Here is a 16634-nt window from a genome sequence, read left to right as displayed (position 1 = left end):
AGATTTTAGGTAATGAGCTTCCTTCAGATGACCTGTAGACAAAAGACATTAGTCTTAGCAAAGCAACATGTCCTAAAAGTTCGTGTAAGTATCTTGTGCCAGGAACAGTGCATTTTGTTGACTATCTCTTATTATATAGTGGAATTTTTTAAATGCAATAGAAGTACTCCAGACCAGAGGCCCTACTACTATGAGCTATGAAATTTTCAGGTGGCCTAGTTAAAAATTACCCTCTTCTGCTTCATGCTCTGCCTTGTCTTAGGGAATAGGCATTTTTATCCAATATTCTTATTTAAGGGCTTCCACTGAACGATCCCTTCCATTGAACGGTGCCCTTGTTCAATTTAATTTCTTCTCATCTTTCCTCTAACTACTGCATGAAAACAGAATTGAAAAGGCTTCTCTTGGACTTGAGGTTCCTGTACTTTTTGGTGGTTATTAAAAGATTGTGATGCTTGCAGAACATAATATTCATGACAACTATGTTATTCTTTAAATTGAAATTCTATATCTTTAAATGAAATAAAATTCTGGATTTCTTTGAGATAATAAATTCCACTTTCTAGACAGTTGAAATGTATGATGCTATTAAATTTATTACCTTGGGGATTCTTTGAGAGATTTATCTCTAGAATTTTGTCACAGTTTTTCTAATGTAAAGCATGCTTATTAAAACTGAAGCTTTGCATCTCAATATCTTTTATCTAAATACTTACTAAAAATCAAAGGACAATATCATATGTGAGTGTAAATCATCCCCCACCATCTACTTACTAAAGATACGGTGAACTGTACTAGATTTTTCCTTGCAGGGTTTACATTTCTCTTTTTCTCATATGCAGAAAAAACAGTCCATTCTTTTCTCACTACAGTTATTATGCCATTTTCAGTTGTTTTACCATCATCATCAATACTGGCATCAATAGCTTATTGATGAAGCAATTTATTTGTGTGCATCTTCATGCAAATGAAGTAAGGTACTGAATTCAGGACTTATTCAGAGATAAGTTATCAGACTCCAAACCTTCCATCCATTGATAACCAATGATGTATGTAGAGGGTGGCTAACAGATTGCAGCAATCCTTATGTTCCTATGCTTTCTTCTATTCAGTGTTCTCTTCCTTAAATTGTTTCAGAATAGAGATTTATTCAAGCAGAGTGACAGAGGTCTTGCCCTTAGGGTATTGAGCCAGAAAGACTGTAGACCATATTAGGGCTAGAAATAAAATCCAGTGGACTGCAGCCATCAGAACTTTCCTAGCATCATGATGGTATAAATGGGACATGAACTATGGGTACAGATCAGTTACCGTTTTGTTACAGGGATGTTATGGAGAACAGGTCACCTCAAGAAAACCTGATTTTGTTTCTTGATGAGATTATGTGACTGAGTGAAATGACTGGAGGCATAAATATAATACACTTAAAACTCTATACAGTATTTGACTTAGCACCATACAACTTTCTGGTTTAAAATATGACCACTGGAAAAAACCCACAAGAGTGCATGGACTAACAGTCATCCAGCTGACACCTAAAAATAATAGTCACCATAGAATCATCAGTGAATGATGATGGGAATACTGATAGTGAACAAATCACTTCTCTCAAAGAATGGAAATGAAATGTCTTTTAAATATGATGTAGAAAATCATAAAATATGACGAGCCAAAGTGAAACAGAAACTATTGGAAATGAGGAAGTGAAGATAGAGCCCTTGAGTAACAGGATGGGATAGGAAAAAATGAAAAGGTTGATCTTGATCTGGTGCAGCTGCCTTGTTTGTCTGTCAAGTATGGCAGCACTAAGAAAAGAAATTCTTATAAGCTAAAGCTGAAACCTGTTAATTTGACTGCATCACCACACACTAACACAACAAAATAGTGGCTTAATTAGTGGCTTAATTAAAATCAGCTTTTTCATACCAGTTAGTCATTGTTATCTGATATATTGTAAGGACCCCAAAAAGTTACAGTTAACAAACTCTTCCATAAGAATTACCAACCAATCCATAAGGCCTCTGCAGGACTGACATTTTCCACGTTTATTGTAGAAAACAGCACAAGAAATCCTTATGTATGTATTATCATTTGCCCACAGACCATTAGGAAGGAAAGAAGCTTTCTACTGCAACAGGTTGCTGACATCCTCTGTCAGGATTTTAAACCCTTTACACTAACAGCAAAATCAATATTGTGTGCAGGAATGGAAATAAAAGTAGAAGCATCAGCAGCTGCCTTCAGTCCTTTTGATTCCGAACTTGCTTTGTGGGTGTAAACTGTATCTTTGGCAACACAGGTTTCTGTTTTAGCTGTTTATCAAGTACTTCCACAGGAACAAAGCTTTTTAGAGTTTACAGATAGGTATATCACTTGAAGAACTGCAATAACTGCAGGTTTCTTTGTCATTTTAATCTAGAAAAGAAAGATATTTCAGCCAGTGTTATTTTATAGATGTTCTGAATTACTTTAAAGTAATAGATAATTGTATCATTGCAGATATAGCAAATGGAGCATATTCCATTTCAATCCCACTGTCATTTAGAAAGGTACATTACATTTTTTTGGGAGGAGGGAAAGTCAAACAGCTATTAATATTTCAACAAAAAAACCCCGCCAAAATTCTAGGTAGTGTAGTAGTGAATTTGAGTATAATCTTATACTTTGCAAAAGAAATTGTTTTACATTTGTACCTGTGTAATTTGAGGTACACTTGAAAAATGGCTTTATATGAGCAGGTGTATATATTTGTAAATATTTGATCTACCTGTTGGGAGAATTAAAGTTATTTAATACAAAATCACTTATTTTCATAAACATTCATTTCAGTAGGAGTTTCGCTATTATAGATGTAATTTTGACTGCCTTTAATTTTCTTTTTTTTCCAAACGAAATTGTATCCGGGTAAAAATTTAATCTGCTTTACTATGGATGTTTTAGCTTAAGTTTCTTCTGCTCCAAGTGCTTTTTTGGAGCGTCATTACAGTTCAACTAAGAATATGTGTTGTATCCTCTCGTGCAACATCTGTGCCTCTGAGGTAAGCCACTGATAACTGAGGTTGAGCCTGGTGCCTCTGTAACTATATCTATAAGCTAGAACTAGAGTTCTTCATATAGAATTAGAACTCTCAGTGGGGCTAGACCTAGCAGATGCTAGTGCAGGGTATATGGAAAAATGGTTTAAAATATGTACTTATATGATAGAAAATTTATAAATTTACAGAGAAAATCCTTCTGTAGGTTCTCTTTATTTTCATCAGGATGCCGGTTGGATCACTGGATGTGATTTCCTACCTCAGCTGAAATATGTCGTGGCTGTAACTGAAAGTACAGTTATTGTCTGGGACTATAAATCAGAAGAGAATAAGGTATTATGTCAGATGAGACAAATGCTACCATGAAGCCTGAAAATTGATCAGTCTTTGTTTTTGATATATATTTCCATTCCTTTGGTCTAACAGGATGAAGGCTTTTAACTTTATAGGAACCCAGTGAAACAGTGGAATTTACACTAAAGAAGGAATACCCTTTCCACACCAAATGGGATTATTTAAGTGTCTAAAAGTTTGGAAGAAAAAGAAAAAATTTGTACTATGTTGCAAACAACCCCCCAAAGAATTTATTTTCCATGTGTATCTAATGCATATGTGTGCACCTGTATATCTCATATGTGTGCATTGGTATATAAATATATGTCGGAATCTATTAAGAATCAAGGGACAGGTTTTCCAAGGAGGTAACTTCCTGACTGAAAGAAAATATTTCTTCATGTCCCGTGTTTGTTCAGGAATTTCTAAGAACAAAACCATCTTGATATTGCTACTGTATGTCCAAACTGTTAAAGTTTTCTTGAATGCCTTATTACAAAATACAATTTTTGCTGACCTATACCTTAGCATTTTCTGTCTGTTCCTGTGGCTTTTCTCAGAAATTCTGAGTTGGCTGAGATGATGAGGACAAACAAAGTAAATATTTTTAGGATAAAATCAAGTCTTAGGACTTTTTTTTTTTTGTTTTGTTCTCAGTATTGAAAGATTGCTTCCCAAACTCAGACAGGTCAATGTAAGTCCTTTTGTCAATCCAATTGGACTTCTGGGAGGAAGGCTCAGAAATTTATTCTCTGGATTCCCTCCAGTCATTACATCAGTGAGAGCTGCAAATGACCTGTTGCTGAATAGGAACATCTCTTTTTCAAGACCACAGAAATAATATATAGACAGTTCTGTGTCTGTGTTATGTCTCTTTAATGTTTCTGTGCTACACAGACAGCATTGAAGCAGTTAATTCCTATGGCATGGGAACAGTTCCCACGTTAGGCTGTCAAGGCTGATTTAATCAAATAACAGATGGAGTCAGAAAGTAGAACCAATAAACAGTATAATACAGATGACCCAAAAGCCTATTCCTGTGCCTTCTCAGTCTGGCAAAATACCACAGTGACTTGCAACTGTATTCATTCCCACTATCTCTGTGCTTCAAAAATTGAAACACCTGCCCACTTGACACTCCTAGGCTGTGTTGATAATTAGGAATCTGATATAATTTCTCCCTGTGTGAATTTGGCTATTTCCAATTTTCTTGTAGACAGCATCTCATTTTGAACAGGAAACTATATATAGTCTTAGCAAATATACCATCCCACTTATCATGGGGGAGATCCTTCCTAAAATTTGTAATTACTGTTTATTCACTGAAATGGAAAAAGCTACCTGTGAAACAAAGCCTTGCTGAAACCCTTACAGTTTGCTGTTAACTCCACTTTGGGATGATCTTCCATGAGTTTCTGATACCAGGAAACAGCTATCATAGGGGGAGCTTGAAAAAACAAAGTCAAGATTTGAACGCTGATGTAACTGGATAAGCATGATAGATTCAGTCAATTTAAGGACCCTGGTGCAATATCTAATAAACTGTCTATTATATTCCACAGAATAATTGCTATGTCATCAAACCAATGAAAAACTGTCTGCTCTGTGTTTGCACGGTGACTACGTCAGATCACCTGCCTAAGGACACTATCTTAATGGGAGATGATAAGGGTTATGTTTACCTGCTTACTATGACTAGTGATGACTTTATAATGAAACAATATAAAGCCGAAAAAGAATCACAATTCCGGATCTTGGACTCCGAAAATTTTAACATGTAAGTTGCTTATGATAAAACACTATCAGTCTTGCATTATTTTTTTTTTTAATTTGGGTTTTGTCTAGCCTAAATGGAGGATTAATTTCTGTTTATATATTAATCCTATCCAACTAAAGAAAATAATTTTTCAAACTGCAGTAGGTATGATTCACTTGGTTTTATGTGAAGGAAATGCCATCATTTTCAGTGGAAGGTTTTACAAGAGATCTTACAACAGGGAGGATGCAGAATAAAATTCCAGGGGAGAATTTACAATTGCTGTTATCCAGTTGACAAAGGAACAGCTTTATTGTGCCTGATTAGGCGGAAGCGTAATTGTGACTGGAGAAGTGCTCTGCTTCTTTTAAGCTGGAAGAGTGGTTCTGTATCTGCCCTGGATATTAAATGTTAGCATTGTTTGTGTATATAATTTATCTCACTCCAAAAATTCCTGTCCACCTATGGGTATATTACAGTAGGTGCTAGTATAGCCTAATAACATTTCCATTTATATCCCTAGTCTTAAACGCAAGCTACATGATGACTGGGTTGGAAGAGTTAAGTATATTTCTGCACTAAAATGTTTTGGATCCTGCTCCTCAGACAGCCTTCGTTCATTTGTTTTGGATGACATAAAGCGACTAGAGGACAACTTGTAAGTATATGACATCTTCTAGAAAAAAATAGACCTTTTGCTTTATAACTCTGCAAGAGATAAGTTCCCTGAAAGATGCCATCCTGTTGTATTTAAGCTGTCTTTTCTGTAAGCTTTATTAATAAAAACAAAAATACAATTATTTAAATGCTTGAATATTTTTGTTAGCTTTTGATATAGGAGAGGATATATGTACTTTACTCACAGCCCTTAAAAATGTTATGTTGACAGTGTTGTCTGCTCCAACTTCTCCTCAGCAGGCAAATATTACTTAGAAAGTTGTTTTGCTGCATGTATATCATGTATCCATTCATTTATAATTTATATCCAGACAGAAATATATTCAACTTAAGTTTCATTTACAGTTTCAGTTGCACAGTTTGAGTTACTCAAGATTAAACCAAGAACACAATTTGTTCTGAGGACTGTGAAATGGTTTTACTCTGCATCAGGAAAGAGTTTATGGCCTCCTTATTTGTGCCAAGTCCATGCATATGGCCCATAAGTGCTATAGGTGATTCCAAGCCTTTTTAGTCTGTGAATTTGGAAAAGTTTATAGCCCAATTAAATAATACAAATGTGATTTGATGTAAAAAGGACCTAGAAATAACATACATATAGAACTTTTCATTCAAATATCTAAAAGCATTGTAAATATTAGATCAGGTTCAAAATTCCTCTGTGAGGTATATCCAGAGATTAAAAGATTTTTAAGGCTAGTAGCAACAACTAAGATAATCTATTTTATCTCTTGTGTAACACAGGCCATAAATATTCATGTAGAAATTCTTGAATCAATCCAGTAACTTTAGGTTTTATGAGTGTTTCATGTCTGTTGAGGAATGAGGAAAGTGAAATATGAAACACTTATAACTTGTCCAAGGTCACATACTATGTTAGCTGAAAAGCTAAGAAATCCCCTTTGATTTTATTGGGAGCTTTGGAAAAATAGAATTGATTAGAGGAGAAAGAAAACTAAGTCTGCAGAGCCAAAACTATGGTCAAAAGTGTATATACACCACCATACACTGTTTGTAATACAGAACTTTTAACTACAAATATCTTGGTAGGTCTTTTTCATTTCACACTGGCTATAATCGTGTCTGCTATTGCAATGAATGTATATCTGTAAGCAGTTTCACGCAGCAGCTAAATGAAATTGTATTGAGACAACTGAAAAATTACACAACTGCTAAAATGAAATTAATAGCCCTAAAAATAGCTATGGATCAAATCACTTTGAAATGTCCATTCCATAAGAAATGATAGTTGAAACATGATTTACTGATTCTAACAAAAGAAATTTCCCCAATTAACTTTGCATCAAGGAATTGTTGTTGTGCTTGAAGAGGGAAGTAGTATATCTTGTCTCCTACGTGACTTCTGTGACTGAAGTTTCTTTGTCGATAATGGCTGATGAACAGTTATAATCTTTTCTTGTTAAGTATCTAAAAAGGGAGGCATGGATATGATCACAGAGTGCTTCTGTTGCAAGGCCATGGCTTGGGCAGAACTTCACAGTGCCAGATCAGTGGGAATAAGGGATTCTGGTATAAAATAGGAATTCATTGATTTAAATGTATGATTAACAGTTCTTTTGAGGTTTTGTCACCTTTTCTTTTTCCATATAGTTGTTTATTAGCTCTTTAATGAATAGTCTCAATACTCTTGAGACTCTTCTGTTAGAGCTCTGGTAAAAAAGCTTTGCTCCCTCTAAGTAATAGTGAGCAGACGGCCTTTTATTTACACCTGCCTAGAAAGAACAAGCTCTTTCATTAATCCTCAAGATTTCCAGAGTCTTTCTTCAAATTTACTGTCACTCCAATTTACGGTTTTCAATATTAATGGTTACTGTTTAGCCTGGAATAAAGGAACTAATACTTGTCTGGATTTCATTTAGTTCTGTATAACTTATTTACACAGGCAGTCATTGTTTCCTGGGAGTGACAGGTGTTAACTATGCTATTACTGATTCCAAAAACCAATAAAATATTCACTCATTATTAGCAACATATGAAACCTGGAGAGACAAACAGAAGTTTTCCAAAGGGTGGATTTAGAAGGGACACTGAGTCAGTCTCAGTCTGTGTTGGCTGTTTGCATTCTTGCGCTTTAGCAGTGAATGTAACAGAATAATTCAATGGAGTTTCGGACACTTGTGGTCTCTTCATCCTGTTACACAACACAAAATAGATAATATAAAGACTATGCATTGTGCAGAAGCAACAGAAAAGTAACTGCACACACTTAATGTAACATCAAGACTGCAATACACCTCCACGTCTGAAAGAGGCAACTGCAGTTGCTTTGGTACTTTTCCTCAGTGATGAAATGCTTTAGGCACTCAGACACGTGCGCAGGCTTACTTTGGCAACAGCTACCATTTCAGGAGTCTGCTTCGAGTTTGCCTGTTAAAGAATTCAGGTGTACAAATTGGATATTTAGTTCCTTAATGGAAAGTGCACTGTGTTCCTCTTTCATCAATCACTCTAAGTCTCTGTTATAAATCAATTTTCTTTTAACAGGAGATTGTATACATTATGTACACAGCTATTCTAAACTAGAAAAGTAAGGTGGGATAATTGTAGACTGTATTTTCCTTATGTTTTTACATGATTAACTGTTTTATTAATGATTGCAGACCTGTAAGGGAATTTTCTGTCCCTAGAGGAGTCAATGCCTTCACATACTGTAGAAAGGCAAAAGTCGTTGTCACTGGAGGTAAGTATTGGGATTTTTTCCAAGAGATTGTGCTGTTGTGAATTTTTTTCCCCAATTAGATAAGATCAAATACAGCTGATATAGTGTCTTAAGAATTTAAATAATGGCTTCTGTCTTAAATTATAGGAAACAGATATCTTGCTTTTAGTTGCTGGGAGGCTTACTCTGAAAAGATATATTTCCTGACAGGAATCTCTCAAAGGCTCTGTCTGGGTTTGATTCAAGTATCCTATATGTAATAAAACAGGAGAAACAGTATATTGAACTACTCTAAAGTACCTTTCCAAGTCACAATGGTGACTGTCTTAGCCAGGTTATACACATTATTCCTTACAGTATCAGCAGGGTTTCCATCCTGTCACTTTTGGCCATCCTGTCCTATCTTAAGGAATCACATTGGCCCATCTTAATACTTTCCATCTTCTCTGTGATCATGTTTTCCCAAAGTGTGTTACTGTTTTTTCTTTCCCCTAAAGCAGACTGCAGAAATAGCACTCTTACATCCATTTCCTCCCTGTTATCCAATAATTTTATGAGCCTTTTACTGCAGTGGTTATATTTGATGCTTCAGAAATATGGCTGAAGGATGGCAGCAGTCTTGTTTTTATATTCTGTTTGACAGGGTGGTGCCCTGGAGTAACATTGATGCTGCCTTTCTACAAGACTTCAGTATAAGGGTTTTGCTTAAAAGTCTGTTAAAAATAGCAATAATACACATAGCAATTCTTACATCTATATTTAACAAGAAGAAAAAAATAGCCAAGGCTCTGCTGTGCAGCCTTGATAATATACACAACAGTAAAATAAACTTGAAAAAAAAAAAGAATAGAAAAAGACCTGGACATGGGAAAAAAATGCAATTCATGTTGAATTGTAACAGTATACCAAGGGGAAAACTGTGACAGACATCAGAATAAATATCAGACAGTTCTATTGATTTTCTACATGCAAGATTTAAAGGAAAAGCAATATGGCCATAGAAAAGTTATTAGTGAAAATTCTGAAGTTCAGCCTTGGAGGAGATACTGTTTACATTGATCACCTTGTCACAGAAAGTAATCTGGAGAAATTTACTGATGACATAAAGTAAGGAGGTCCTGTAAAACAAAATGTGATTAGTATTTCCCACAGATAGAACTGGAGGATTTTACTGTAGTAATAAAATCAGGGTGAAGTGTCTGAATGGGACAGAAGTTCAATTACACAGGAAGTAGTAAAAGTTGCTTTTACACACTGAAAATTCTTCTTACAGAAATAGGCAGAAGAGAAAAATATGGATAAACTTCCTAAGAAAATAAGAACAACAGAGGTAGGCCAGGCCAAAGGTCTGCCTAACACACTCTTCCCTCTTTGTCAATGACCAGTAGTAAACACTTGTGGCAGAGCATAGGAATAGGACAATCATGCAGCAATACTTGCCCTAGGTACATGTCCTAGTTGAAATATCTGTTCTGCAGGTAACAAAGAATTAACTTCTCTGAATGTGACACTAGTGAAACCTCGTGTTGTATTGGAAGGCACTGTATGATTGATATGAACCACTTTTGAGAAAGATTAGTTGAACATGGAAAAAGGGCAGGAAAAACATATCACATAGAGACTAAAACCATTGTGCAGAGATTAAAGAAGTATATTTTCTGTAACATAGCAAAGTGAAAATTAACAAGGATGACATTTTATCATCAATTAACATTGATGTCTATTAGAACAAAAATCAGAGCAGTGATCTTCTGGAAGAGTCTTTGGAGTAGTGACAGTTGCAGAAGGAAATATTCTCATCAGTTGAAAATAGAGCTTGACATTTTTGAAATGTATTTGTCTGTGATGTTTGGAGGATACAGGTCTTGGGAGATCCATCTAATAAAGCCTTCAAAAGCTGAGCTTGAGAATTCTGCGCTCTGTTAATAGAATACACTGCTCACAATGGCACAGCACACTGTCAGGCTAGAGCACACTATGTTTGCCTCTGTATCTTAAAAGTCACCCCTCTCTTTTGACTGGATGAGAAACACACGTTGATAATCCAGTTAATGAGATAATTAAACTTTTTAAAATTAATCATCATCATCGTGGCCAGGCTTCGCAAACGAAGATTTGGGAAGGGCTCTACTCACGTTTGTTACAAGCGCACTGGTGGCTAAAAAGGCCAATACAAGACAGACAAGTCTGGCTGCAAAAGGCACAGCAGAAAGACTCCTTAGGTGGTATATTCTGCAGGGCACAAATCTTTCTGCATTGTCTTTTCGCGTCAAGAGTGGTCCTGCGTGCTTTCTCCAAGGAAGCAGCAGCGTTATAGATGGTGTGTCTCCAGGCCTCCCGATTTGAGGCCAGAGTAGACCGGTTATGTTGATCAATATGGCCAAGGCTGAGATGTTGTTTCAGGGAGTCCTTATATCTTCTCTTCGGGGCTCCTCTTGTGTGGCAGCCGGTGGCAAGTTCACCATAAAGCAAGATCTTAGGGAGGCGGTGATCTTTTATCCTTGAGACGTGCCCTGCCCAACGCAGCTGTGTTCTCAGCAACATGGCCTCTATACTTGTGATTGCTGCTTGTTCTAGAACAGATGTATTGGTCACATAATCTGACCAGTGGATGTTTAGGATTGTACGGAGGCAGCGTTGATGGAAGCGCCTACAATTTTATCTGAAATATACCCTAAAAATCAAAGACCAGAACAGATAAATAATTCAGGAATCATAACATATAGATTCCTTGGTGACATGTGCAAACGTTTGTTAAAGCTGTGTTTATATGTCACATTCAGCAATTAAAATAAAAGAAAAATCCAACCTTTGATTGCAGGCTAGCTTATAAAGTATTTAGCTGGGATAAACCTGCTAACCATTGTACTAAGACCAAACTTAATGTTATTTAGCTAGGTGTTTATAGCACAAATTATATGCTACATGCTGTGATATATTATTACAGTGACTATTTAAAAAGTCATATTTTAACACCTTTATGCTTCCATCATTTATTTAGGTTTCTTTAATTATGCTCGTGAGTTTGTCAGTAATGTGACACAACCTACTTTTGTCTTCCAGATATTTGACATTTATAATACTGAATAAAATAAAAGCAAACCTGGTACTGAGTTCATTTTTTTTCTTCTAAAAGCTAGACTTTAAGCAGTAATATTATAAAAGCCTCATAGTGGTCTAAAATATGAAGCCCACAGTAGTTTAAAATAACTTCTCTGTGTAGCATTTTGCATTAATATTATGTTGAATAGTAAAGTGACATGGTTTTCTTCTTATTCTGGATTCAATTCCAGCTATGTCTTAATCATCACCTGTGGCAACAACTGCAGTTAAAATCAAATTAGATATGCATATAAAAGCAGGAGATGATTGGTTTTAAATTATACATCAACTTCTAACCCTATTAGTTCTTCAAATCTAGCTATTGTTTTCCTGTGAGCAATGAAGCAGAATTAAAGCTAGTGATTTCTAAATCTAGCAGTAACAGATTAAGACTGGTAAAAGTGATTCTGTGCTTGTTCTGTATCCTTTGTGAATTTCTGGAACAAATGAAGTACATATTCAGGAATTCCCAGAAATCCTAGTTAGAGAGATCACATCCCAGAACTCCTCTAGCATTTGCTTTCAGAAGCATAGCAAACTCTTTTCTATGATGCAGTCTAAATTTAAGAAGAACATATGAAGACAGACAAGGCAGCACAAAGAAAAAAAACCTTAAATTTTTGTCAGTATGATAAACATTTGAATTGTGTTAGTTTACCAGATATCTAAGTCTTCTGAAAAGGTTTTGCAGACATTATAAGGCAAGATTATTTAAAAGACAGACTTGAAGGAATAACAAGTTGTTTTAACAGATAAGGGATTCTTCTGCCTGGATGTAGCAACTTAGAAAGAAACCAGGCATTATATTTTTATTTTCTGATCTATCAGAGGATGCCAAGCTAAGCCTAATATTCTCCATTCAAAAATGTTATTGTTCTCAAGTGGGTTTCAACACCACTGAAATGCAGACATCTCAGCAGACTTGTAATACCACACAAATTACAAAACTGCAAGCAAGAGAGACAGTTTGACAAAGAAGTTTTCGAAGAAGGTATTGGAGTCCATACCATATAGCTAGAATAGAGCTGTGGTTGTAGAGTCTGACTTTTCAAAAAACCCTAAAGATCTGCTTTTATAGTTATTCATCTTGGAAGAGACTACATTGAACTAAGGCCATTTTGTTTCAAATCATTGATTTCACAAAATGTTAAAAAATTGCTGTTGGATATGTAGACAGATAATCTTCTTCAAGCTTTTCTTGGATGTGTTTAGTACCCACGCTTTCTGTATCAGGATTCTGAATCCTGGAGGTATATTTGGAGCACAGAGCGAATAAATGTTCCAGAAAATGTTCCAGTGAAGCAGTGAATGTTAGGGCCAATCTGGCATTAGTCCAGAAAGAGGGAAGAGAGCAAATCTACTATAACAAAATCTACCATTATCTTCACATCAGTGAAAGGAACTAAAATTAATCCACTATTTCACGTGAAAAGCAAACAGTATTTTTAATCTAGGGAGAGGTTTTCTTTCCTAATGTCACTTGTTTTTTCTTGTTAATATCTCAAGGAAATAACATATATAAGTGATTCTACTCTTAAAATAAACTCTCTGTGCCACAATTAAAGGGCAATCATCTGCCCTTTCAATCATCTGCCCTTTCAATCATCTGCCCATCACTTCAGGAATATAAAGAACAGAGCAATTAGGAAGACTAAGAAAGATTCCATTCCTCAAAAGCACAGCAAGCAGGTAGTCAAGTTGATCAGATATTGTCAACAGCCCCTACCTCGTTCACCATCATCCTATTACATGATAGTTTGCATCTGGAGTTGCTAGCAGGGATGTTGTTGAAGCAATGTCTGTTTGCTCTGACGTTATAATTGATTTTATCAGTCTCACTGAAGGCTTCTGTCTGCTGTATTTTGTGTCCTCCTGTTGACTCCATGGAAGGTTTGCAAGCTGAGTTTTACTCCCATGGACTTCTTTCTCACTAATGTATACTGACCTGGTCACGAGGGTTCTGCTAACTTGCAGAATATGTCTAGGATGGCCCAAGGCAACATCTGAGGAGGTGAGCAGGGACCTACTGTGTTCTGCAATTTCCCCATCAAAAAGAGCTTCATAAACCATTTGTGCAGTTATAACCCATTTAAGCTACTTCCTGCCATGCTTACAGCATATACAGATTATCTAGGGTATTTTTGCCTGAAGATCACCCCGAAAAAGAAACTGGTTCCCCCTGAAGTTACAGCCAGTCAGCTACTTAGCCATGGCTCTCCTTTCCTCTGCAGTTCTCCTTCCATCGTGCTGGTACAGCTGTTTGCATGTTTGAATTCTCAGTCACACTTGTGAAATGAGCTGGCAAAAACCAAAATAAATTTCTGTTGCAGCTATTTTTTGAGTAGATCATTCTTCCAGTGACCCTCTCTCATTTAGAGAGAAGGCACATAAACAGGGGAATCAATTTAACTGAGGGAACAGTATTGTTTAATGGAGAAAAAGGGAGATAGAGTGCTCCTAAATGAGTCCCATCTTGCTGTATCAAGAAGGAAAGGAATAGATTTCTGGAGAGAGATGGAGGGGCTGACTAATGACAGTAGGTTGAACAAGTTTAAGGATGTTTATTAACAAAACTGAGCTGAGCATTTTAGTCTTGAAGTTGGATGAATATTCTCTTGGGGCATGTACTTCCTAGTCTGTGTTTTTTTCGCTTTTTACTCTTCAATTTAAGCCAAGAGAAAACTGAAACTCAAACTGAAGTCTAGATAAAATGTGGATGTTTCTTTTACTATGTGTCAAAATAGAGTGTTCAGCTAACTACATGCAATCTGTACAATTGCAATATTTACCAGGAATTGAAAGTAAAAATATAAATTAATTAATCTGAAATTTAAACTGGGCTCATGTTCTCTTAAAACTCCTGCAAAAAATATTAAATACTTCAGCACACTAGGTACAACTGTGTTCACAGTTGTATATGTAAACCCAGGAGTATACTAATACATTTTTAACATCTTTCTGTTCAAGACAGACTCAATCATCACTGATTACTGTTTCCTATCTGCCCTCAACTTCCATGCCCATTTGCCTTCCTTTCTGCACGCTCATCTTCTTCCATAGAGGTGGTTATCCCTTCTTGTTCTGGCTAAGTGGACACAAAAATTATTTTGACATTTTCCTAAATTACATTTTTAAAGGAAAAAAAAACTGAGCCCCAGTTCTATTTCTATTAAAGTATTCTGCTCCTATGAGACTAGTCCATGTAGTCCCATTTAGTGTCCCTGCTATGCCTCTATCAAAATAAAAAGGCTTTGAAAGGCTGATCAGTTATGTGTTTTTATTACGTCTGGGGATAAGCAATGAAACATAAGCTGGAATCCAGCCCCTAGAATGAAAAATTCACATCCTTATGTGGGAGTAGCCTACATGAATGAAAGCAAAGACTAATCGACAACAACCTCTCCATTGCAAAGCTTATTTGTAATTCCAGTGACTATTCTGTCTTTCTGACTATATGCATTTTATTTTTTTTTTCCTTCAGGTAATGACAGAGTCCTTCGTTTGTGGAATCCTGCTGTTAATATTAGGCCTACAGGGAAGCTATTTGGACACAAACATAGTGTTGTGGAAATTGTGACCAATGAAAAAGATCAACATGTCATCAGCCTTTCCAGTGCAAAGGTAAAACACTTTTCTGAACCTCATAGAAGTAGGGCTGGAAGAAGAATCCAGGGAACCACAGGCCTGTCAGCCTTACCTCAGTGCCCAGCAAAGTTACGGAACAGATCATCTTGAGGGCGATCACACAGCACATACAGGGCAACCAAGGGATCAGGCCCAGCCAGCACGGGTTTAGGAAAGGCAGGTCCTGTTTGACCTGCCTGATCTCCTTTTATGACCAGGTGACTCACCTACTGGATGAGGCAGTGGTTGTGGTCTACCTGGACTTCAGCAAAGCTTTTGATACTGTCTCCCATGGCATTCTCCTGGAAAAGCTGGCAGCTCATGGCTTGGACAGGTGCACTCCTGGTTGGGTTAAGAACTGGCTGGATGGCCAGGCCCAGAGAGTGGTGGTTCTTTATCTTTAAGATTGTGAAGACCTTAAGAGATAACAGTGTGCGTAGGTGCAGTTACCACTGTAGTCCACTACCATGTCTTTTTCTTCAGCCCTTCAGTTAAGTGAATTCACTAGATCTGAAATATTGATGTGTTCCTAATCATAGGAACATGCTCAAAATCTTGTGCTGAGATTTCCCACAACCACAATTATCTGTTAAATTATATGCCACAGACCAAAAGGAACCACATTCATCACAACTACGCTTACAGTGTGTCTGTCTTGACTTATGTTTTGCTTGAAAATATTTCCAAAAAGTAATTACTGTTAAATTTGTCTGAACCTATTAACTCATTCTTTGTGTCAATGCACCAAAATACGGAGTCAGGTTTTTGCATAACATATGGACTCTTCACTAAAGTGCCAGCATATTGCAGTCATAGATTGGGTTATTGGCATAAAAGCAGAAGTGTATGTATATAATGGTAAATACAAATGTATATAACTCTTTGGTTGGAATTATTCTGCAGAAGCCACTAAAGCAATTTTCAGGAAACATGTTTTCCAAGATAGCTGCAACAGCTTATTCTCTCGATTTATAATTGTAATTTCATTTGAGAGTTATAAAAAGAGGAATGTATCTCCCACTATTTTACACCTTTTTGCTTAGGTCTGGGGGAGTACAGAGTAAAATAATATGGCTTATTCAAGCACTAAAGCAACATTTTTTTATTGATGAGAAATGCTAGTAGAATATGTAAGTCCTTTAAGAAGTGCCACCTTTGGACTCAAAATTACAGCTAGGAATTATCCTCAGATGCTTCAGGATACACTAGACAGACAATGAATTATGACATAAATTGGATGTTTCAAGCCAGACAAGGCAAGATCTGTGTAAAGGTACTTGATCTGTCTGGTTATTACATTGGCACTACAGCATTTTTCTACAAATACCAATACTCTATGTTCGTAGAAATGGCTATACTTTTTTTAATGGGCACAGTCAGCTGAAGAATTACTTTTACAGAGTGTATGCTACTATGAGAACAATCT

General features: G+C 36.3%; 1 protein-coding gene across 5 annotated transcripts in view; it reads left to right on the top strand.

The window, feature by feature from the left end:
* WDR64 (WD repeat domain 64) overlaps positions 1 to 16634 on the top strand; it is a 68886-nt gene that overhangs the window by 19773 nt on the left and 32479 nt on the right. For 4 of the 5 annotated variants that reach the window (XM_039388700.1, XM_039388690.1, XM_039388686.1 and 1 more), the window contains 5 exons: positions 3261 to 3368; positions 4931 to 5145; positions 5648 to 5782; positions 8424 to 8503; positions 15066 to 15205. In XM_039388700.1, the coding sequence (XP_039244634.1) occupies positions 3261 to 3368; positions 4931 to 5145; positions 5648 to 5782; positions 8424 to 8503; positions 15066 to 15205 (678 nt within the window). The remainder of the gene's footprint in view (positions 1 to 3260; positions 3369 to 4930; positions 5146 to 5647; positions 5783 to 8423; positions 8504 to 15065; positions 15206 to 16634) is intronic. The other variant, XM_039388694.1, reaches the window with a different exon arrangement.

The sequence above is a fragment of the Pipra filicauda genome, unplaced genomic scaffold (assembly GCF_003945595.2).
Source record: "Pipra filicauda isolate LSUMZ 115617 unplaced genomic scaffold, ASM394559v2 scaffold122_size2191957_pilon, whole genome shotgun sequence".
In the NCBI taxonomy this organism is placed as follows: domain Eukaryota; kingdom Metazoa; phylum Chordata; class Aves; order Passeriformes; family Pipridae; genus Pipra; species Pipra filicauda.
Note: the sequence above shows the minus strand (reverse complement) of the source record. Positions and strands in the feature narration are given on the sequence as shown.